The 24,841-nt window shown below is 32.9% G+C and overlaps 2 protein-coding genes across 3 annotated transcripts; both read left to right on the top strand.

Moving 5' to 3' along the window:
- Positions 1-740: 740 nt before the first annotated feature.
- On the top strand, positions 741-3,768 carry LOC113872939 (NADH dehydrogenase [ubiquinone] 1 alpha subcomplex subunit 13-B). Its single transcript, XM_027510842.1, has 3 exons — positions 741-1,324; positions 2,973-3,044; positions 3,152-3,768. The coding sequence occupies exons 1-3, from the start codon at positions 1,110-1,112 to the stop codon at positions 3,294-3,296; spliced, it is 432 nt and encodes a 143-aa protein (XP_027366643.1). The 5' UTR covers positions 741-1,109; the 3' UTR covers positions 3,297-3,768.
- A 3,243-nt stretch (positions 3,769-7,011) lies between these two features.
- On the top strand, positions 7,012-24,549 carry LOC113871099 (protein BLISTER). Of its 2 annotated transcripts, XM_027507874.1 has the most exons (14): positions 7,066-7,289; positions 7,331-7,502; positions 12,211-12,925; positions 13,064-13,578; positions 14,940-15,059; positions 15,661-15,726; positions 16,486-16,596; positions 19,142-19,218; positions 20,202-20,269; positions 21,218-21,322; positions 21,946-22,121; positions 22,295-22,363; positions 23,453-23,608; positions 23,870-24,548. In XM_027507874.1, the coding sequence occupies exons 2-14, from the start codon at positions 7,425-7,427 to the stop codon at positions 23,948-23,950; spliced, it is 2,337 nt and encodes a 778-aa protein (XP_027363675.1). In that variant the 5' UTR covers positions 7,066-7,289; positions 7,331-7,424; the 3' UTR covers positions 23,951-24,548. The 2 variants fall into 2 exon arrangements, with proteins under 2 accessions (XP_027363674.1, XP_027363675.1); XM_027507873.1 differs by having other exon boundaries at positions 7,012-7,502; positions 23,870-24,549.
- The last annotated feature ends 292 nt before the right edge of the window (positions 24,550-24,841 follow it).

Below are 24,841 nucleotides of genomic sequence, written 5' to 3'. Positions count from 1 at the left end.
AAATTTTAAATAAAATTATTTAAAAAACTAGATTAATTCTTATAAATTAAATCCAATCAATTGTCATTAACTTTTTAGTTATTTTATAATAATTCAATATGAAATTTTAATATTATATATATTAAAAATTAAATTTTAAATAAAATTATTTTTAAAAATTATATTAATTTTATAAAAGAATAATATTGTCAGTTGAAATATAATTTACTTTTTATGTTATTTATATTTATTTCAACAAATGTAATTATATTGAAAAGGATTATGAAACACTATTTTTACATATTCAACGTGTTCTTATAAATTAAATCCAATCAATTGCAATTAATTTTTTTGTTATTTTAAAATCATTCAATATCAAAATTTAATATTATTATAAACATATTTTAAATTTTAATATACATATTTAAAATTAAAAATTTAAATAAATTTAGTTGTAAAAGTTATATTAATTTTATAAAAGAATAATATTATGAGTTAAAATGTAATTTATTTTTTATTTTATTTACTTAAATATTAAAAAATAACATAATATTATAATTTTACTATTTTAATATAAATGAAATATATACTACAATAAAAATTTATCATTCCATTTTATATTTATCTATTTTTATATTATATATATGTATATTTATTTTATCATATTCACCATATGGTCTAAAAAATAAATAAGAGATGATAAAGTAGAAGAGATATTTTGTTTTCATTTGAAAAAGAAGAAAATCTATCGAGATAGAAGTGAAAAGCCTCCACAGAAAAAAGAAAAATCTAAAAAAAGGAGAAGAGTCTCTGCATAAAGAAGAAAAAGAGAAGGAGAGCTTTCACGAAAGGAGAAGTCTCCAAGAAAGAGCCTTCGCAGTGGTTTTTGCTTGGGTAGCCCGGAATCTCGTCATTCATGTTTTGGTTGGTAATTTATGTGATTTTCGTTTTTGGGCGATGAGGAGATCTTTGGTAGTTGTGGGCCTGGGGTGGATACGTCAACCTGACCAGGCCCAAATGGAACCCAAATTCAAAGCCTGAACTGAGTGAGTACAGTACCATTTCGAGAAATTCACACCAGACAGAGAATAGAGCGTGGAATCGACAGAGAGAAGGAGAGGGAATCAACGATGACGGAAGCGACGATAAGGAAGAAACCGGGAATGGTGAGCGTGAAGGATATGCCGGTTCTCCAGGATGGTCCACCACCGGGTGGGTTCGCTCCGGTTCGGTTCGCTCGTCGCATCCCCAACAAGGGTCCCAGCGCCATCGCCATCTTCCTCACTGCCTTCGGTGCCTTCTCTTGGGGCATGTACCAGGTTGGCCAGGGCAACAAAATCCGCAGGTATCGCCTTCCCTTTACTCTTTCCCATCATTAGGGTTCATTTCACATTATTTCAATTTGAACACTTCATTATTAGATACAATTTACTCGATCAGGACCACGCACGTATGTATTTTCTTCTGTTTGCCCTCAATAATAATGTCATACATACAAAACAGTTTCACTCATCTGTTAGAATTAAATTCTCATATCAGTTAGCATGTTTCGGAGGGATCAATCGCTTCTTTTCCAATGTTCGCTTTGGAGCTATTAAAAATAACTGATTATTTCCCTAAAACAAGTTCAACCAAACATGCGAATAATCGAGGTATCAATCCGTAGGTTTCGTGATTTCATTATGCTAATGATTTGTTTCTTCGTTCAATTATGGTTATTAGATATTAGTCCCATTGTTAGTCGGGCTGAGCTTGAACTACATGTACTGGAACTTGACCCTACAGAATTGCTTATGAGTAGGAAATTATTGAGAATATAATAAATACGCATGATTGCCATCGTTTATTTTGATATTATCTTTTATTGCTTTTGAAACTGAAATGTGATCCTATGCTGTAACTAACCTGCCTTGATTTCGTGATAATTTTGCACGATTTTGTATTACATACATAGCATTGTTCTTATTCATATAAATAGATGTATTAGGTTTTCGTGTTTTTGTATCACTTTACATTATACCTCTAATTTTCTTTATGTCCACTACAATTTTCAGTGTTATTATTGTTAGCCATCTTTCTCTTTTTTCCTTGGTCATCCTATCCAATGCCTACGGTTCTTTTTAAGTCCTTAGCAACATCTATTAATTTAGATACGTGCTTTTAGATTTTGGGATAAAACGTTTACATGACTAATTTGTTAATTGAGGCTATGAATCATAAGAGGGAAAGATTTTAATCGCAGTTATTTGTACATTTAGTTATGGACCTATGAGAGGCTACGAATCATAGGAGGAAAGATCCTTTTATGTTTACTGAAGTTATTTCACAATGGGAAATATTTTCACTAGAAAATATCTTCTTGAATAAATTTTTTAGATGAAATACTTTCGCAAGAAATATTTTCAGGTGAGAACGTAGCATGCAGGAAAAAGTGAAAAAAGTCTCTTTTACTCTCTTTTCCATTCATCCAAACAAGTGAAGTAAAATTTTCTCGCTGCTTTGTCTTTATTTCTATCCATCTAAACATCACACATATTTTCCATCTTATCTCATATATTTTTCCTCACCATATTCTTTTGTACTTATTTTCTTTCTACTTATTTTCTATTTCATCCAAACATAGCATTAAGAAACTAGGTTGGATCATTTTTTATTTTATCTAGAAAGTAGAAACAAAGCAGCCTGTAGTTTCTTGCAATTTTGTAAAATTTGTTAATGGAAAATTGTTCATATCTTCTGTGCTTGTGGGAAAAAAGATATAGAATAGGAAATTAGTGCGTATTCTTGGTTATATACTTCCTATTCCTACTTGAGTGTCTCGGAGATTTCATTGTTCTTTCATCTTCCCTGATGATCAGTTTCGGGGGCTGGTGGTGTGTTACATTGAAAAATAAAAAAAAAGTTGAATGAGGAAGAACCATACTCGTTGAGTTTCTTTTCAGTTCCCACTCAAAAATTCAAACTGACGTATCATAATGTTTCATTTCCTATAGGGCGCTGAAGGAAGAAAAATATGCTGCTCGTCGAGCCATACTGCCTGTGCTACAGGCTGAAGAAGACGAGAGGTATATGAGGTTTTTTCACTAAATCTGTATTGTCACACAGCTCGTAAAAATCAATGTAATAAGTGCTAACCGTTTAACATCTCCATATTGTCTGTTTCTTTCTCTAGATTTGTTAAAGAGTGGCATAAATATCTCGAGTATGAGGCAGAAGTGATGAAGGATGTGCCTGGTTGGAAAGTTGGTGAAAGTGTATATCACTCTGGGAGATGGATGCCCCCAGCAAGCGGGGAGTTGCGTCCTGATGTCTGGTGATGTTATTTCAGCCATTACTATCAGGAATTGCCTGCTTCCTGCATGTTTTTACATTGTGGTACTTTTGTTCAGTCTCTAAAATAAAGCTGTATCTGGAATATTTGCAATTGCTTTGTGAAATTTTAAAACGAGTGTTTTTCGAATTTGTTCTTCTTGCTGGGAATCCCACCTCCTCCTAATGTATAAGGATAAATGTACATTATTGGCAAAGGGCACGGTGTGTACTTAAGTTGTAGGCTGAGGAAAGAACAAGTCTCGAAGTCAAAAGAGGGAAGAGGTCAAATGTGTAACAGTTTGTATGGAGTACTGAATCTTAGCTCTGATTTTGTCATTGGGGAGTTTTGAATCTGAATTTCTACAGGAGTAAGGTGGAAACTTAATTGGGGTAAAGGGTTAAGTCCAACATTTCTCACACCCACTTGCATTTGAACTATCTTTCATGTTCCTTGCTTAACATTTCCGAGGTCACTAGTGTGAAGTGAGCACGAAATGCCTGAAGATACCTTAAATTGCACGTAGTTTGATTTAACACTTCTTTAACCCACTTGGAAGTTGAAATTTTTTATCACATCTATTAAGCCGTTAATGGACTGATGCCTGACTCTACTTATATATGTGTTAATTAGAAGTTTGAGGTGATCGTTTTGAGGAATGAGAAACCTAGAGGCTAGGAGCCTGAATCATATATGTTGTCGTTTTCTGATATTACCCCCTTTGGTGATAGAGAAGTGATTGGTTTATAAACATGATAATAATGTCTTATGAGCTAACTAGACTTAAAAAGAAAATCTGAAAAGGCTACAGGCAAAATTAGGAATTTAGAACTCTATTTTCAATCCTGTAGATAAGAATTTTCAAAGTATAAATAAACTAAATTTTAATGAAAGACCTTCAAAAATTTTCAATCATCTCTAATCAGTTTAGGAACATAGTATAATTTTTTAAAATTTAAAAATAAAGATGGGCCAATAAAATAAAATAAAAAAACTTTCATTTTTCTTTCTCCTCTAAACTCTTGTACTAAGGCACATGTAAAAGTAAAAGCTAACATAATTTAGCTCAAGTAGTAAAGAAATTAGATGTTGTTAGAATAATCAATCCTGTACGTGTAACTCTATTTTTTACGTATTAACTAGTTTGACAAAAGTTTTTTCAGACTCACATGGTCAGAGTTATGCTCAACATGTTGTTTTTGTTTTCTTTTCTTCTATACCCCTCAGTCTTGTCCTATTATTTTTAGGTGAGATCTAGGGTAATGACGGCAATATGGGTTTAATTCGGTGGTTTAACCCTAATATTTTTTAATCCGTTGACAAACTTCTGGTTTAATTCATATTTTAAAATGTGTTAAATGGAGTGAGTTCAATCAGGGTAATTTTTTAAAATTCATAATAAAAATAAGTCAAAAAAATATTTCAATATATCCTAATTCTTACATGTATAAATTTGATAGATGTAAAAAGTTAATTTTAATATTATATATATAAATATATTTGTATTTTATTATTTTTAAAATTTATATTATTTTAATTTTTTAATTTTTAAACTAGTCAATCTATCAACTCCTAAAACAATTCTAAAAATAGGAGTTACTATTTTTAACTCATTTAAAAAAAAAAAAAGACTTAACCTGTTTTTTAGTAGGATCAGGTGGGTTGAGTGGACTCATTTTGTCATTCGTAATGCTAGGTATTTGACATTAATAGTCTTTGGAAGAATATACAATAAATAAATATTGAAATAATAATAGAAATAAATAGTTCATTATTATTTTATTAATATATTTATTGAATTATTTTTTTGCAACAATTTGGTATTATTATTTTATTATTGGACATACTGTTTCATTTTTTCTATCCATTGGTCAGAGTACCGCTAACATTATGTTTGGATGCGAGAAAAGAGTGAGGTAAGTGATAGGGCGAGAGGGAGGTGAAGTGGGGAGTTTTTATTTATAATTTTTAAATATTAATATAATATTAAAAATATAAAAATAAAATTTTCATTAAGAAAAAGTGTTATAATTAAAAATAAATTTTAGATTAATTTTAATTTAAATAAATTATTTATTTTTATTCTCTTTTTTATACTTCCAAATAAGCAGAAGAATTTATTTTTTAATCATTTTATTTCTTCTTTTTTCAACCCATGCAAATATACAATATTTTTCACTTTATTTATACTCTCTTTTTCATCTTTCACTTCGTTATTCTTGTTTCACTTCACATTCAAACATCATTAGAATTTTACTTACGGTAAGATTTGAACAAATGATTTCCTATTAAATAGATCAACCACGTATATATGAACACAACGAGACCTTGCACCACAATTATTTAAGTAATTATTATCATGAATAAATTTTGTATAACATCTAGGCTTAAGGTTAATTTGCAGAGATCTGAGTCCTTTTGTTCCAAAAGCATTCCTCATCCCAATTCCCAAAAGAGAAAGTTCATGCAGATCACTAACATTAATAGAAAAACCTCTTGGCAAGGAATATTAGAAAGTCTCTTGCCTTTCCTATAAGTGGTGGCACAGTCAGAAAGGAGCATTTTAATTTCATCACGGAAGAAAAACCTCTTGAACAAGGCAGAAAGCTCACTTTAGTTTCATTGGTACTTATATATATTCTTGTCTATGCCATGCAAGTTTGCTGGTGGGTTGAGTATTAGGCAAGGTTGAGCCACAAATACAACTTTTTTGGGCAAGTTATTGTGGCAGATGATGCATAATCACGACAAACTGTGGGTCGATAGATAGGTAGTATTATTCTTCATCATATAGCAAATAGGGGATCTCTTGTGTGGAATGCTGTCCAAAAAGCTACATCTGTGTTGTGCCAAACTTTTCACTGAGATTGGAGAATGGTGAGACCTCGTTTTAATATAGTGATTGGTCTAAATTCAGCCCCCCTTTGTGACCTATATAGGAACCATAGAAGAAGATTAAAAGGGATTGAACTGCTCTTCATGCTCCTTAAATGGATGGAATGGATTATCAAGCAGCAAAGTGTAGTTGATACTTTCTTTTTTGCTACTCTGGGAGGTGTGGATAGATCTAAACCAACATGTTTTCACGGGTACAAGCACCAGCATAGCAGCATCACTACAATTATTTCCAATGCCTACCAAATTAATAATGACATAAATAGCATTCAGAATTCCTTCATCCAATGTACATGGATCAAATTATGCATGTCTTATGGAATTTTATATTAAATTAATTTACTTTCAATTAATTATTTAATCAATTTATACTTTTACTTTCTTTCTTTATTTAATTATTACTTAAAATTTTCAATTAATAATAAATGTAATCATATAAAATAATTTTTTATAAAATTAATTAATAAACATTAAAAATAATCATAAAATATATGCTTAATTAAAATTAAAAATTAATTAAAATATATTAACATTACCATCTAATTGTAGATTATTATATTAATAAAAGTTATTAATTCAAAATTTATATTTATAAAATTTTTAATTAATAAAAAAGAAAAAAATTTACTGAAAATTAAACTTTTAAAATGGTACTTTTCTGTCAACATCCTCACAGACAAACGTTGCTTATTATCAGTGGAGTGAATTTAAAATTTGAAAATAACTCAGTGCACGTGTCTTCCGAAGCATTAAGCATCCACATGTCCTCTTTCGTCATTTTAATCACCTCCCCCAAATTAGAACACACCTACACCTGAAACCTGAACGAACCCTTAAATAAAAAAAATTCAAAAAGAGAAGAGAGCCAAAAAATTAAAAAAGAAAAAGAAAAACCCAAACAATAATAAAAAAAACCCCAAAACCAAATCTCTCTCCCCCCGGTCAGATCGGGCTCCCTCTGTATGAAACCCATCGCGCCGCAGAGAATTTCTATTCTTTGTTTCTCTCAACGTTTCAATTCTCAATTTTTAAAATTTTTCCCCATTTTATCAATTTGATTTTTATCTTCCATTTTTGCATCGTTTTCGTTCCCAATTTCTGCGATCTGGGAAATCCCTTGTGATATTGGGGTTGTGGTTGTTTGATTTGGATTCGTTGAAACGGTGATGACAATTTGTACGTTGAGCTTTTGAATCTGTAGATTTTTTTTTTTTCCTTCGAGATCGTTCGCGGTTCTCTAATGGCGTCGGCTCAGGTGCTGCCAAACTCCGCTGCTTCGTCGCGAAAGCAAGAGCATCTGGAAGCTGGCAAGCGCCGGGTATGTATTTGATTTGAGTTGATTTTTTGTTTCCTCTTGTTCTGATTCTCAGCTTGTTGAGGATTACGAAATGGGTATTGGGTAATTGATTTGATTAATGCTGTTTTTATGTTGTTATAATGTTTTGCTTGTGCATGTGAGAGCAATGTCAGTTGTTTGGTTTGGAATAGAATTTTATTTTTGTGGTCGAATATAATTTAATTTTTATTTTTCTTTTTTTCTTCCCATAATGAACATTTTTGTAGCTCTTGGATTGCTTGGCTTATTGGATGTGAAATGGTAAATAAATGACAGGAAATAGTGAAAATGATTGTGGGGAAGATGAATGTGCGATATCGAAATGTATATTGCATGTCAGTCCTTTGTGATGGTTGAAGGCCCGGACTAAGGCAGGGGAGTTCCTGCCTCTGAGTATATGTGAGAGGGAGGCCTATTCTACTGTTGGAAAGAACTAAGCAATCTATTTGCAACTTGCTTGAGGGTCCAATTTTGTGGTTACAAGTTGTAATTTTCTTCATAGTCTCTTCTTGTGTTCTAAGAATCCTATCTAGTAAGTGTGCTAAGTAGTTGTAGTAAATAGTAAAATACAAAATTGTGAGTTTTGAGTATCGTTTGCAGGGATTGATACAATCAATTATCAATTCACAAGATTAAAAACTATTTGAGCTAAGCAATATTTGATAAGGTTTTGAATGTTTGAGACAAGAACATGCAAGTGCAGTAAAATAGAAGGAAATAGCAAACAAGTGAATAATTTCAAAAGGAAGTTACTATTCAAATGAAGTTAGGGTTAATTCCATCTATTCTTCAATTGCAAAACTGATTGCGATCTGAATTCCGAAGTTCCTTAGTTGATTGATGATCAATTGCACTAAGTTAATCAAAATTCAATTCCTTGATTCAATGATCCTAATATCTAATGAAGTACCCTAATTTCTTAATGTAAATCAATCAAACATTACATTAAGCATGAGAAATTAAGAGACCACACGATAATGAATACTTATTCTTAAGATATAATAAATTTTGACATTCAATTCAGATCTAAGATGTTCACTTAACTTCCATTGATATAAAATCTCTAAGTTTAATTTAATTGAATAACTAATTCAAGAATTGCATTAAGGAAAGAAATGAATGTTCAATATAATTAAGAACCTAGGACTCAGATCTACAATCAATTACAAATTTTAACTAGGATCCATCAATCCCTAACAAAACAAATTCAGAACATGATTTTAAAAAAAATAAGAGAAAGAAAGAGTAGAAGAAAATGTGCAAAAGATCTCCATGAATCCAAGTCCTAAGCTTGATTTTCCAGGAATTAAGCCTTGAAATTTGCCCCCAAATCTCTCTCTCTCTTGCTCTCTAAGAGTGTGAAAAAGAAAAAAAATGAGAAAATCTGCTTCAAAATATGAGTTTAAGGCTATTTATAAGTTTTCCGCGCTTCTGGCTTGACCACTTTGGATGCCAAAGTGTGTGCAAGCTCTTTCTCGTGACAACCTCTAGAACTTTCACTTTTTTATTGTAAAAGTGCTTAGGTGCATGCCATGCCATTCTCAATTGCTAACGCTTTGGAAGGCTCACTCTTGGCACAAAGAGTGATTACGCGCAGGGTATTTCTCATCTTAAGCCTCTGCAAGACTCACTTACAGTGATAATAGTGCTTATGCGCATTGTATATCCTCTTAAAAGCCTTTGCAATACTCACTTTTGATGGTGAAAATGATTACACCCATCATATTGGACTCTCCAAATCTCTGGAATATTCATTTTCTGCACCCAAAGTGATTATGCTCATCATATTTGATCTCTTAATGCTTCTAACTCGTGTTTTTCTTTAGAAAATCGTGCAAAACTAATTCAACAACAAAATTTACATAAGAATTCTATTAAATCCAAACAATTTGAATTATTAAAAACAAAAATTGAATTTATTAAACAATTATCTTTTTTATAAGGTTTTCATCTTCCAAACTACAATTTTCTATTAAAAAGATCCTAGAAAACTAACTATAAATGCAGCAATATATGAATTTATCACCTCTTAAGCTGCTATCTTTTGTTTTAGGGATGACATGGGGAGAAATTTCAGAGGAGTAAGCTTTTCAGGATTTAGTTGTTGTGTTTAGTTGATAAGTAAAAGAAAAAGGAAAAATCTTGGAGAGTAACTTCCCCCCTTTTAGAAATTTAGTTATCATTTTAGCATGTTTATTCATCCGTTGTAGTATTCATCATTTCATCTAAGCCACACTTATGTTTTTTATTGCGTTTATTTGGCACTTGATAACCTAATATTTACTAGCTGGTCTCAGCAGTGCCTGGTCTTTACACCCACCCATCATCTTCTTTGGCTTTGCATCTTGTGTTTGATTTCGTCATACTACCAGGGAAGCAATTCACTAGTAATGTTGTAATAGTGATTATTGTTCCCTTGAAGAAAAGGCATTTCATCTGATTGACAATCTTTTTTTGCTTATCCTAGTGTAAATTAAGAATAGAATCCTATTCCTATTAAAAACAAATGATATTTCCTACTTTCTTAATCCATAACAAAAACATGTTCATTAGAATAAGACTCAGTATCACAAATAATACATGCCCATTTGGTGACTGATAAATTTACAAAAAAATATACCATAGACCAACAATAATAAACTAATTAATGTATCATAATGTTGTTATATTGATCATGTTCTTTAAAATAGGATTCTCATATGTTTAAAGAATAATATTTTCCTATTAATTGGGTGCTAAATACCTGAAGTTATGCCTTTTTCTCTTAATCTTGAACTTTTTAATTCAAGCCCACCCCTACTTATGTTGAAATTTAACTTTTATTTTAGAAGAGTAAGGTTGGTATACAAGGATCAAACTCTAGATTGCATGGTCATAGAGGCTTGGATACCATGTCAATAACTATGCCAAAAGCCCATGCTATTGGGTGCATAATAGTTAAAATCATTTGCGGGCTTGTAGAATTGCACGATTCTATGATCTCCATCCACCTGGCTGTGCTGAATCGCATGTGAAGTTGCTCTCTTGTGGGATCATACGAAATCGATGTGCGGGATTGTAAACTCGGTAGAAACATTCAATTCTGCCATGGCTGATTTTTTATTTTAAACCATAAAACCTGTGACCTGATTTGTTAAACAAACACCTGAAGCCTAAAATCAAATGGGACCAAATCAAACCCTAAACACACAAAAAACCCTCATCCCTGCCACATACTGCTTCGGTTCTCCTACCCACTGCTCACCCATTCATTCCCATCGAATATCAGCACCCAAATACCCATTCTGGTCTCTGTGTGAGCTGCGATCTGCAACTTGCGAAGCTTCATTTTGCAACCTGCAAAGTGTCATTCTGCAACCTACAACTTGTTTTGTCATGCTACTGTGTGACGCTGCTGCTGTTCTTTGCTCTGCTCTGTCCCTTGATTCTGTCTATGGTTGTGGCTGTTTCTGCCTGTCCATTTAAGTTGCTACTAGTTTTATGAATTATGTATGTTGTATGGCCTTACGAGTTGATGTTTAAGTTTTTTATCTTATTATATATATATATATATATATATATATAAAATTCAGGTGAGAACACTTGATTATTGGGAGGATGGGAACCATAGTAGTCAATAGAAGCCATAACCGCCGCTATTTCATCCTAGGGCAAAATTGTCCTTTTAAATGTCAAACAGGGGCAAAAGGGCAAGTTTGCCCTCCTTTCTAAAGGTTGGAATGCTTTTTAAAGGGGGCAATCTTAGGATTTCTCTCCCCCCCACCCCCTTTTTTATATTTCTGAAAGTTGGAATGCTTCTTCGTCTCAAACCCTACCTCCATCTCTGTTCTTTCCTATTCTTGCTTTGTCTTCTATCTCCAGCGTCACTCTCTAGTGCAACTCATTATTTTCGGCCAAGTTCTAGTCGTCTTTTTTATCTCAGGTGAAACCCAACTTATTTCTAATGTAAGTAGAGACATTCTGAAAGTTGGAATGCTTCTTCATCTCAAACCCTACCTCCATCTCTGTTCTCTCCTATTCTTGCTTTGTCTAGTGCAAGTCATTATTTTCGGCCAAGTTCTAGTCGTCTTTTTCATCTCAGGTGAAACCCAACTTATTTCTAATGTAAGTAGAGACATTTTCCAATTGTCTTCTTCATCTTTGGTGTAACCTAAGGAATTTCCGATGAGATGTAGACATTTTCCGTTGAGACCGTTTGCGTTAGAGCTTTTTCCGGTGATTGAACACTTTTTGATCTATTTTCCTTCTCTGTTTTGATTGTCTTCAGAATAGCAGTCCTCCTACTATTCGCTATAGCATTTTTTGGGTTGGCCACTCTGTGCCACTATCCGGGATTGACTACTATGATGAGAACAATAAAAATAAACCATTGGATTTTTTTCAAATGGTTGGGATTAAAAGAAAAATGCACCCGACTTTTTTAAGCCGTCATGTGACCACAATCATACTTTTAATTTTGACCATCCATGTATGGTCCAGATTTACTGTTCTCCCTACATACATACATTCAAGCGCACACACACATATACATACATACATACATACATACATATATATATGATCCTTGACCCCCTATCCAATCTAATATCTGTTAGATTTCATATATTTTCTATGAATTTGACTATTGATTGCATTATTTTCTTCATTTTATATTATATCTAAAAATTATTATGCTGTTTGGGTCTTGCAGCTGGAGGAGTTTCGTAAAAAAAAAGCTGCGGAGCTGGCCAAGAAGGCTGGATCCTCTAGCCATGTTCACAATTCTGATGCTAGCTTCAATAAAAAACAACCTTCTGAAGTTGAAAATGTACGCGTTAATGAGTCGGATGCAGTTACTGCATCTGATGGTGTTGGGGGAGTACTTACTGACGCATCAACTTTGGGGAATAGTGACAAGACCCTGAATTTGTTTAGCCAAAGTAATCAAGGGTCTTTGGCCAGTAGAACAAGTCTTGCAAGGAATGATCTTAGTACATCATCTACTACTCTGGTGGAAGCACATTCCAATAGTGATGAAGCTAAGAGATATAATTCTTCTGCTGCTACTGTATCTGCAGACTTTAGTCAAAACAATGAGACACATAAGGTGAATGACATACATGGAATTCATGCTGTTGGTATTGGTGGATATGGGACAACAAAACACCAAAGCATTCCTTTTCATGCACAAGTAAGTCAAGACTTTGATAGCTATAATACTAGTCAATCTAGTATTCATGGAAGGAATGACAGCCAGTCAAACAAGAGTAGCAGTTCTGTGAAGGATTATGCGGTTGCTGATAATTTCTCTTCATATTTTCCCTCAAAAATCTTACCTCAGAACTCTGTTGATGCACTGCAGCAAATCAAGCCAACAAATTCTAGCTCTTTAGATGGTGGCTATTCACATAGTTCGCTAACTGGAGGTAAATTTTGATATTTTTTTTTCTTTGATCTATAATTTCAAATTTTTATAATATGTGCTTTTACCATTTTCATTGACCCTGACAATGACTTAGTGCTTTATGCTGATGAGGTTGTGCATCATATATGTTGTATTCCAGGTTTCTCTGATTCTTTGAGTTCCAAGTTTAGAGAGACCATTACAGGCTATGATAATGATTTGCCTAGTCTTCATGGTGCAACAATACCAAAATATGATTCCATAGGTTATGAGGCACGAAATTCCTCAAACCATACACCAATACACTCATTGTCAATGGAATCTAGTTCTAGGAGGTCACGTCCATCTTTTCTTGATTCTCTTAATGTCACCAGACCTCCTTTAGGCCCTCCATTTAATCAGCCTGAGCTAGGCTCTTCTATGTCCAATCATTTACAGTCAAGCAGCAATGATATATCAGGATCTACATATTTCCGTAAGCCATCGGAAGAGACTAAAACTGTGCCACTTTTCTCTAATGTTACAACTACAAATGTTCATAGTCCACTTGAGACCACTTCAGTTGTTAATGATAGCAATCAAGACGCACTGATGATAAGTGCTAATGAAAATGGCATGGAGAAGAAGCATCATTATTACTCACCACAAAATGAAGACTTTGCTGCTTTAGAACAGGTGGTTTCTGCTACCTATGGTCAAGGCATTACCTTCTTGATGCCTGTTGTATGATGTTATAGTGCTTTGTGTATGTGATGAATTAGTATAAAAAAATGAATTAAGACATGACAGTTGAGTTCTGCGCTTGATTTATTATGTACTGAAATGTTTGTGGTTGTTAAGGTATTTCGTTGTTGGGGATTTCTGTGATATGCCAATTCCAAATGAGTTAAAATATACCTAATTTTTAATTGGAGTTGTGGAAATTTTTTGACACAATTTTGTGCACAAGTTGTGAAAAGAATGTCAGTAGGTTTGAGCTAATGTATGACCCTACATGATTGTTATGTTGATGCTTGTCTAGTTCAAGCTAGTAGAATCTCAATATCATATAAGTCTTCATCATATATTCATTCATCAGTTTTAACAGCAGAACACTAGTAATGTTATGCACTAGGGATGTAATTATAAGTTGGAATCTCATTATTGGGGGTGGGGGATTGAGGTTTTGCACTTAGATTCTTTAATATGTCAATTATGAGGTGATTTCTCTGGTTTGTAGGATTCAAAAGTTTTTTAGATTAATGACTGGAGTTACAACAATGAGAACAGCTATACATTGTGATAGGAACCAAACCGAAATTGGGCCTTTAGAACCTTTAGCCAATGAAACAATGAAAAGCCCAAAGGAATGGTTGGTGTAGTCCCTTAGGAAGAAAGGGGCAAAGTTGGCATAAGTAGAAAAGGAGTTTGTTAGAGGAGGGAAACTGGGAGTATCTTTTCTGTTATTGCATATTGTATATAGCATCATGCTATAGGTGACGGGGCATTATTCAGTATCTTGCTTTCATATTGAGTAGAGGAAACCTTAGAGTTTCTCTATTAGGAGCTGTGCTCTGGGACAAGGGAGGATTTCCTCTTTTGTAATACTGAAATTGCAATCAATACAGAATTTCTTTTGTTTCTTTTCCCATTTCTGCTGTGCTGTTCACATTAAAAATTGTAGGAAGCGTATTACATTGGTTGTATAAACAACAATGGAAACTGAATATATTCTTTTTTTTTCTTCTTTTCCTTTGTACCCTTTCTCTGTCTCCTTTCTTCTCTGGGAGAAAAACTTTTGTAGTCATACATTACACTTTGCCTATGTGTTGGCTTGGCAGGTATTTTGTTTGTCTATCTACTTGCAAAAGTTTCTAATTCTTATGAATTAAAAATAAAATTGTAATTTGTTTAGTTGGTGCCAAAGTTCTTTGTATGAGATAAGAGTTATTAGTGCACTTATGTTTCTTGCATCTTAGCTTTTCCATACATTTACTATATGTGAAAAACCAATATGTTATTTTAGTTTATATGTTTTCCTCTCTTTTTTGCTGCAGCATATTGAAGATCTAACACAAGAAAAGTTTTCTCTGCAACGCGCTCTTGAGGCTTCTCAAGCATTAGCAGAGTCACTAGCTACTGAAAATTCAACTCTGACTGATAATTATAATCAACAGGTTTGCTTATGGATACTGTATGCCATTTTGAAGAATATTAAATTTGAAAAGCTGTTTTAAATTTTTATGACATTGTTTTGTTATTGATTTATGTTCATGTTAAACCCTATGCCCTTGGCAGTGACAATTTTTATTGTAACTATAAAGTATATTTTGTTATTCCAGAATGTAATGTGTTTATCCATTCAGCATATTATCATATTTTATGTTGAGCTATTTAATAATTAATTATGAAGAACATTAGGTTTCCAATAATAGGAGCAGTTATTGCTGACTTTGTTGAAGTTAGTGAGTTTTTGCTTGTACTCCTTTGATATGTACAATCAAACATTCAAACATTTTGGTCTGTGTGTCTCTGGGTTTATAAAAAGAACTTAATTGGTTATAGGTTATGGATATAGTGGAAATGTCTCACAAGGCTGATCTAGTTTTTTCTTTGTCTGGGATATTTGGTTAGTAATTATGTTAGTTCTTGGATCTTTATTATCTTGTCATTACTTAGAATCTGATGTTGAATTGAAATTGCTGCTTATGTTTTTACTTTACTGGTAATATAGTTGTCTGTAAGGATATGAAAGTCACAATCTTTTTGTTTTTATAGAGAAGTGTTGTCAACCAATTAAAATCAGACATGGAGATGTTACAGGAAGATATCAAAGCGCAACTGGTTTGTATCAACTCCCTAATCCCTCCCCCATTGCGTAATTATTTTGGCTGTGCTGGTATTCCATTATACACTCATACATAGTCTGGCTTTGCAAATTCATTCATGCTCTTGTTTACATTTATATTACTAAATCATATATTGAAAATTTTTTATTATTAAAATTTTGAAAAGTTATTATAAGTTAAAAATATTATATATCATCAATCGACAATCAAGCTGGCTCACAATCTTTTGAGCTGAATATATAAGGGCGATTAATCTGGACTCAAGTTATATACTTAGCCTCGTATAAAACTTGATGCAGAGATAATCACACATCTAATTGAGCGAAGCATACTGAACTTGTTGGATTCAGCTTTTTTTGTGCTTATTGTGATTCCTGACCCAAGTCTTTGGTAAATAGAAAGTTTATGGTTGGTTACTTTGATGCCTCTTTGTATCTTTTTGTCTGGAATATTTATAAATTATAAATTATAAATTATTTTAGCTTACACAATAACTGTTTTCATTTTTATAAAGCCCATCTATTTTTATTGACATCCTGGGTTTCCTGAAATGGTGCATCAATGAGAGGATTATTTGACTCACCATATTTTCTATGAAAGGTGTGACAACAACAAAAGTTTTTCATGATTATCAAGTACCTTTTATACAGTTTTTCCATGAGCCAACAAGAGTTGCCTTCTATAAGCTTAAGCTGAGTGTGGTAGAAGTTAAACTTTCTACCTCATTGATTGATGATTTTTTTGGGTTGAGCAGGTTGAGCTTGAGTCTATCAGGAATGAATATACAAATGCACGACTAGAGTGTAATGCAGCTGATGAGCGTGCCAAGTTATTGGCATCTGAAGTTATTGGTTTAGAAGAGAAGGTACTGAATTTTCTTGGTATGTTGTGTGATTTTGTTTACTTTTGAGGATAAAATATTTTTCCCATCCCTTATCTGAATTTAAGTCCCCGTAACTTATTTGGAATTTTATGTCTTCATCATGATGAGGAATTTTCTGACATATAATAAACTACTTTACAATTATCTTTAATTAGTTGACAACTACAATGTTATTTGAAACAAATGTGAAGCACAACTTCAGAGAATTTTGTTAATTTTTTCTAATGATTTTCTAAAGGAATCATGAAATGACTTGAACTAGTGAAACATGTAAGTCAAATCCATTGTATTATTAATTCTTGCAAAATTGACTTTTTTTTTTTTTGCTTCAATCTTGAGATATAATTTATGTGATACATGGTTGTCAAAATTGCGTGTCTAGCGTGAACACATAGAATTGTGCATATTTATGTGTTTGAAGGGCTTTAGTGGTCCTGACTCAGCAAAAAACTTGTCTTGTTGGGACAGCATCCTGTCAGGTAAAATCTGTAGAATTGAGAGTTCTAACTATCCAAGAAACCAGTCAAAAATAGCATTGATGATGCTCCGTCTCCGAATGAACTGAATCAACCTGAAACTGTTATCCACCATGGTCCCCGAATGACCCGAATAAACCTGAAACTGTTATCCATTCATGTGCAAAAGCTGGAAATGCCTTTGTTTGTACCATGGTCTCTGACTAAGCCAGACTGGCCTTCTTATTTTTCCTGTTTTCCTGACCAGCCTCTACTCTGTTCTGCTGCTTCTGCATAGTTTATGCAGTCTGCTCTGTTCTCTGCCCTTTCTTTTCATTGTTTTTGACTTGGGTTTGTAGGAGATTATATTTTTATATTAATAATTATTATTAATGAATATTTATATTCAGACATTGATATATGTATAATATATAGATTATTTATCTTATATTTGAAATTTCAATATAGTGTCGGCCGTCCTGCTATAGCAGTTTTGGGGTTGGTTGCACCATGAATTGCTCCTTGTTCAGGATTGTTAGCTATGATCTGTACTGGTTTAGCTATGTTTTTGTGCTGTGGCTATTTTCTTTATTCTATTAATTGTTAACTACAATATTGTTTTTTGCCTTAAAACTATTGGGTCTACTTTTGATCCCTATAATAGCTGTTTATTTAGCTTTATTTACTGTAATTATTCATAATTTTCAATAATTATCTTTGAATATATATATATATATATATATTTTCTTTTAATGTTTATCTTGTATTGTATGTGCGTTCTAGTAAGTTTCATGATTCTGTGACTCATCCAACCTTGTTTAAGCATTTTCATGAAAACTTTTGTGGAAGTTAACATTAATTAAATACTTTGTAGAGATTAATTAAAACTTTCAAAAAGGTCTATCTTAGGATCCAATTGCAAGGGAATAGGGATGACACATGAGTCCCACGTTGGAGGTATGGGAGTGTAATGTGGGAATTATAAGGCCTTGGACTTTCCAACTACAACAGCTAGCTTTTGTGTTGTGTTGTCCCAAGGTTCTTATAAATTAGTATCAGAGCCTTTTATCATGTCTCATAGCTGAAAAGCGGCAGTGTGGTTGGTGATGCTACTAGCATTTCAATTTTAATTTTGGACGAGTCAAAGGGGCTAGTGCACAGCAAGCCTACATGGGGTGTCAGGGAGCTTGGTGGAATTTTAGGATGCAGTTGCAAGGTATGGGACTTGAGTCCCACATTGGAAGTATGAGATTCTAAATATGGGGTTTATAAGGCATTAGACTCTGCAACTACAACGGCTTGTTTTTGTAGTGTGGTTCTTCTAAGGTTCAATATATAACTTCCAGAAATTTTAAAAGTTATGTCATATAATAGTTTTAAAAGATTATTTTAGTGTTTTTCTATTATATCTGTTCTGCTTATATGTGGTACTTTCATATATATGTTAATTTTATATTAATCTCATGTTCTACTTGTCAACCCCTTTATCTTATCCTAGGTAGGATATGAGTTTGGCAACCTTATGATGTATTTAAGGACTCAGACAATATAATAGCTTGGATTATTTGTTGCATGTGTCAGAAAAAAATTGATTGTACTGTGGATAAATTACACACAACAAATTACCAATATAAGAATTTTAAAGAATGGATATATAAACCATTTATTAAAGCCGACCTCACTTAATGAGATAAGGTTTGGTGGTTGTTATTGTTGGAGATATAAACCATTTATGACTCATGAGCCTCTACCTAATAGTGTGGGATTTTAGGAAAATTGGTATTGTTATTTGATTTATTAATAAAGCCTTTATAATGAAGTGCTAACACCATTTTTATAATTTATAATTAAATTCAATTCGATAAAAGGTAAATTGGACCAATCCAATATCCATGCTTCAAGCCCTAAAAAATTGACTTGTTTAATAAAACTATCTCTGCATCCATTTTTGAACATGTAGTGCTGAGTAATTTATGTGACAACGGACACAAATTATTGACTTATTGCATATAGGTTCAGGAAATATATAAATTATAACTTTAATTTGTTATTGGGTTCAATAAACTTTTTAGGCACTCAGACTAAGATCTAGCGAGCTAAAGCTTGAGAAGCAGTTGGAAAATGCACAAGCAGAAATTTCTTCAAACAGGTAGTTTTAAGGTTTTAAGTATGCAGCAAATGAATAACTGTATATGATAAGATTGAGATTTGTTGAATGTTCAAACATGGTTTCTGCCTGAAATGATGTCATTTATTTGAAAGGTATCTATGTTCAAATGTCTGTTTGAGCCTGGACTATAATCTTGCAGGTGGACTTGCAACTAAAAGTTCTTGTGTTGATGTCATTTTTTTTTTAATGACATTTTGGTTAATAATATCTAAATTTGATGGTGATTGGTCTTGCAGAATATTTGAAAGTGTTGGGCGGGGAAATAATGAAATAAATTTGAAATAGGTCATTGGTACTGAGTTTGAAGAGGTGGTATGATATTTGAGCCAAAAAATGAAAAGAAGAAAAATAGAGATAAATGATGCCATCCATTATCCTTGATTGTCTGCCTAGCTCTAAGAAAATCCTTTTCGTGCATGTTTGAGTAATTGGTGTAGAGTTTACTTGAGTGCAATTTATTTTGGAAGAACTAATTTTGAAAATAATTACTCCTACTTTTTTTTTCTTTGTATGAGAATTTATTTTCCTCAACTCAAGGTTCTCATCTGCTTTCTTTTCCTAATCAAATTGCTTGTTGTATGCAAAGAATTTTATAGAGCTATTTTTGAGACAATGAATTTTATGCTTGGGAATGTTCAGTTCACCCATGTGTAATTTTTGGTGATTGGGGGATAGGGACACATAATTTACTTCTCACTCAAAGTGATTTATTTTTTGGCAGAATGACCCTAATCCAATGTTGGATCGGCAGCCAGATATGACAACATGTTTTCTATAATTACTTTTTCTGAACCTTCAAAAAATCTTGCTTTTTTAATTTTAATATAGTAATTTTACTTCATTCTGATGGAATTTGATTTGATATCAGCTCTTCATTTCCTTTTTTTGTTGATTCTAGGGCACTGAAAAATAGTTCCTTTATTTGGGTTTATCAAAATAATGGCTAATAATAAATATTGCAGAAAGAAAATGTCTAGCCTAGACAAAGAGCGCCATGATTTGCAGTCGACCATTGACGCTCTTCAAGAAGGTGATCGAGCTTTAACTGTATTTTCTTTGTGCATTTGGATTCACATGAATTTTATTTTTAATGTTTCATTTAAAGTTGGAGGTTAGTGCTTTCACTTATTTGATGCTTATGAAAGTTAAGAGAGGATATTAACTATAGCAATGGAAATGAAAATTACAAAAAAAAAAGGTGTGTTTTTGGGTTTTCTTGTCTTAAGTCTATCTCGGTTCTTGAGATCTCAAATTAATTCCATTTAAAATACTCTAGTTTGTGGATGTGCTTGTGCTTACAAGAATAATCATATATTAATATCTTATGCTTCTATCTATTTTTTTTGTCTTTTGATTTTCCAAATTCCAATCATTTGAATACTTTGCCTCTTTATGTTATTGCATTATTGTGGGTAATGTTCTACCCCGCTGGTTTTTAGTGTACTTGGCTAGAGGCAAATGCTTGTGTGTTCAAGGAGTCATTATTATCGTCAGGTTCACTTTGGTGATTAACACTTTATTTGTATTGAAAAGCCAATTTGTGCTTTGTTTTATCTTTATGCTATTGTCAAGTCTGATATCTGTAACTCTTTATATTTACTCTTGTATTCTCTAATAGTTGTTTTTTAGAACAAAAAATGCAGTCTTTTGCATGGAAATGTAAACTTTTCTCTGATTTGATATTTTCAAGGACTTGAATTGTTGATGGTTTTACATATATATAAGTCGATTTTTTGTTCTTTTCTACTTTTTTTATAGGGGGATATCATGTAATTATTTCAATTTGAATTACATTTTTTTAACAGAGAAAAATATTAGAGAGATGTTAAAAAATGCTAGTTAACCATTCATTGTGGCCACTAAATTTGAAACAAAATTTGGCTAATCTTCTTTTGAAATTGCAAGCAAAGTTTGTTTGAATTGCGTCAAATATGAACTCAGGAATTCATGTTCTTTCTTTTCCATTGTACTGATACAGAAAAGAAGATGTTGCTGTCTAAGCTGCGAAAGGCTTCAGGAATTGCAAAGTCTATTGAGAGACAAACTAGTAAAATAGATGTTTCTACGTCTACAGAGGATTTAGGTTTGTTTCCTCAGTTATTGTCATTAACTTGTCTGTTCTTGTTATTCTTCATGGGTTATCAATTGATATATAAGCCTGTTTTTGTTATTCCATAATTCTAAGTGGGAGTAAGACAATGAAATGCTTCTATTGTGTATCCACTAACATAATATGCTTAAAACGAGAAAAAAAGAAAGAAAGAAAATGACGAGTCTCTAAAGCTATTGTTGTTGGGTTCTAGCATTATGGAGACTAAGCATATGAATATGTGATGTAATATACCTTCGTAGGTTCTTTTATTTCATTATATTTTTTTTCTATAACATATTGCAAGAATGTCTTCTACATGTGTACCTGACCAGTATCTGGTATCAGAACTTTCCAGCATGCATAAACTTGTACTCGTTGAGATTTTTACATCAAATATTAAACTTGTTGGTACTTCACCTGATTTGGTTTAGGTCACACTACATACTAGTAAAAAAGAATTTTTGGATCATATGTTGTTTTCTTCATCCAAGGATTTGGATTTAATTCATGAGTTACAACGGGCAAATGATACTTGATTAACGAACTCCCAATTACTGTGAGTATTTTTACTTGTTTAGTGTCTCTAGTTGTGTTTATATATCTATGTAATGCAGCAAACGAAGATCCTGCTTCCAACTCTTCCAACCCAGAAATCAATGATAATGCTGCTGAGGCCTCTAGTTTGTCCTCCGTTCCTGAAACCGGAAACTTATCTTTTGGAGTTTCTCCTTTGAATATTCCTCATGATCAGATGAGAGTGATTGAGAACATTAATGCACTTATTTCTGAGGTAGGATATGGTCTGTTGAAAATTCAATAATATATACTACTTCTCATTGTTCATTACTGTTTGGAAAATTTCTTGTTATACCCATCCTGGTTCCATATGTATTATCAGAGTAGGGTGATATTGTGTGATCAAACAAGGCTGCATATTCATCTGTCTATCTTTTTCATGTATAGCTGGCATTGGAGAAAGAAGAATTGATAAGAACCTTGGCATCTGAATCATCTGAATGTTCCAGGATGAAGGTAATTTAGTCATCAATATTTGATTTTCTTTGATGCAGTATTTTAAGTAAAAACAAGGAGTCAGAAACGCTGTGGTGTGCATCTGCTTATCCTGTTTATCGGTGTTTTCTTTCCCTTGAGTTTTATTATGTAGGGTAGGATTTTGTTTTTGGCTTCTAGTATTCCTCCTATGATTGTTTCAGCCAAGTTTGCTGTGCGGACAGATTGGACAGCAATTCTGAATTCGGAACTTCCTCTGTTCCTGTTTTTATGATTTTTCTGATATGAAGGATGTCTTCTCTTGTTGTACTTATTTTCTTGCTTATATATTCAGTTTGTAAGAGCAAATTATAGGTTTCTTCTAGGTGATTCTTTTGATAAAGTCCTACTCTGTTGGATTTAAAATGTTGCCTAGGGATTGTCTATTCTTTGTCTTTTATCCTTTCCTTTAGTCTTTGTTTCATACATGAACTTTTTTTTTATGATGGTGGTAATGCCACTTCCTGCATTACCATGTAGCCGTGTGACTAAGCTCAATGGCATCGTGTGATTTATGTAGCCGACCTCATTTAGTGAGATAAGGCTTAGTCTTTGTTGTTTTGTTTGTTTTGGTGGTAATGCCACTTCCTGCATTACTGACTATAGATGTAATAAAGCCATTCATAATCCTTTGATAAACAACTTAGTCTTTAATGAGAATCAGTCATTGAGATGTATCAAAGCTTCCTAAGTAATAAAGTGTTTGTTTATTGTCCTTCTCATTCTTCAAACAAAGAGTTGAATTTCAGCATTTAGTAAGAAATGGGCAGATATGTTAGCCACAGATCAAGCTCAAATGGCTATTGCATGAGGGCGTTGTTAGAGGTGTAGTAAAGCCATTCATGTGCAAACAGCTTAAACTTTTAGGAGAGTTTGGTCCTTGACAAATGCAGTTATCTTTGTGAACTGAAAAGGCAGATATTTCTGAAAACTTTGTCCAGTCTCACTTTTCAGTCAACTTTTAATTTTGTTTTCTTGGTTGAGTTTTTGTCACATTCTGGTCTGTTTTTGTATTCTAATTATATCTTAGTCTAACCGTGTAATCTCTGCTGTTTCTTTTCCTGATTGAAGGAGATAAACAAGGAGTTGTCCCGAAAACTTGAGGTCCAGACACAAAGATTAGAGCTTTTGACTGCTCAGAGTATGGTTAATGAAAATATTTCTGCAAAACCACCAGATTCTCATGTTATGTATGAGAACACCCCATATGCAGATGAGGGTGACGAGGTAACCCATGTTCAGTTTAGTTTAGGCATCATGTTTTCTATTGTCTCTACGAATCCCATTTTTCTATTTTGTAATCGAAAGCCTCACATAGTGCAATGTCCAGGTAAACATTAGAGACCTAGGCTATATGGTTGTGGGTGGAAGTAGTTGGTCTATTCTATGCTGAAAAACTATTACTGGAGTAGACTAGATCATAAACATTATAAGGATTATAAAACTTGAAATTAATAAAGGAATTGATATCTCTTTTTCTCGTACTAGGTTGTCGAAAGGGTGTTGGGATGGATTATGAAGCTGTTTCCTGGTGGACCTTCAAGACGGAGAACCAGCAAACTTCTTTGATTGGATTTATGTTGGACATGTAATTGTTATAACCAAAGTCTTCACCAGGTATTGGGATGGATTATGAAGCTGTTTCCCTGTGCCACCAAGGTAAAAAAAGAATCACCACATTCCAACCCCATATCCATGGGTAACATGTCAACGGTTGAGTTACTTTTTGTTCTTGTGACCTCCTCAAGACAGTGGGGGGCCGATATCTGTATATTTTGAGTGAATTATACAACAAATTCTTGAAAGTTGAGTCGAAATGACCTCTTCAGAGCTGCTTGTTGATTGGTGGGTCCTACTGCAATTATTTTGGAAGATGGCAATAAAATTTGTTCGTCTTGATTGATTTGCAAATTTTGCACAAATTGTAGTTGGATAAGAGACACTACCAAGAAGTCTAGTGGGACAGAAGAGACCAATTGTTAAAGAAAAGCATGAGATGTGGGAATATTTGTTGACTGTATGTGCTAGGTAGAAGTGCAAATTGATATATAATTAGTGTGTATTTTTCTGCACTTCACATCACATAAACTTTATATTTTCGTAGTATATAAAGTGAAAACAGCACTTGCCAGTTATTTGAATGGAAAGACTGTTTAACATGTTGGTGCGAAAATAGGTGTTTGTGCGTTTACATTTTCACAAGCATTCAAATTGGAAATGCGGAACCTAATTCAATTGAAATATACGCACAGAACGCGGAATCGGTTCGTTATTTTCACTTAACCTAGAGTCTTACTAACCAATGCCTAGAGAGTATTTAGGAAGTATTTGAGAAATTAATAAATAATTTTTTTATTAAAAATTATGTTGGAGAAATCAGAGTATATAATATTATGCATTTTAACTAAAACTTTTCACTTAAAATTACTAAATTAGTATTTCTCTAATAAATAATTCGTG

The sequence above is a fragment of the Abrus precatorius genome, unplaced genomic scaffold (assembly GCF_003935025.1).
Source record: "Abrus precatorius isolate BTA unplaced genomic scaffold, Abrus_2018 Scaffold7, whole genome shotgun sequence".
Lineage (NCBI taxonomy): Eukaryota > Viridiplantae > Streptophyta > Magnoliopsida > Fabales > Fabaceae > Abrus > Abrus precatorius.
This window is presented reverse-complemented; position numbering and strand designations above follow the sequence as displayed.

Bases quoted from the DNA above. Each gene is read 5' to 3' on its own strand.
- LOC113872939 (XM_027510842.1), top strand. From the start codon at position 1,110: ATGACGGAAGCGACGATAAGGAAGAAACCGGGAATGGTGAGCGTGAAG. The intron at 1,325-2,972 runs GTATCGCCTTCC...CATTTCCTATAG, and splicing joins CAGGGCAACAAAATCCGCAG to GGCGCTGAAGGAAGAAAAAT. The intron at 3,045-3,151 runs GTATATGAGGTT...TTCTTTCTCTAG, and splicing joins CAGGCTGAAGAAGACGAGAG to ATTTGTTAAAGAGTGGCATA.
- LOC113871099 (XM_027507873.1), top strand. From the start codon at position 7,425: ATGGCGTCGGCTCAGGTGCTGCCAAACTCCGCTGCTTCGTCGCGAAAG. The intron at 12,926-13,063 runs GTAAATTTTGAT...GTTGTATTCCAG, and splicing joins ACATAGTTCGCTAACTGGAG to GTTTCTCTGATTCTTTGAGT. The intron at 23,609-23,869 runs GTAACCCATGTT...TTCTCGTACTAG, and splicing joins ATGCAGATGAGGGTGACGAG to GTTGTCGAAAGGGTGTTGGG.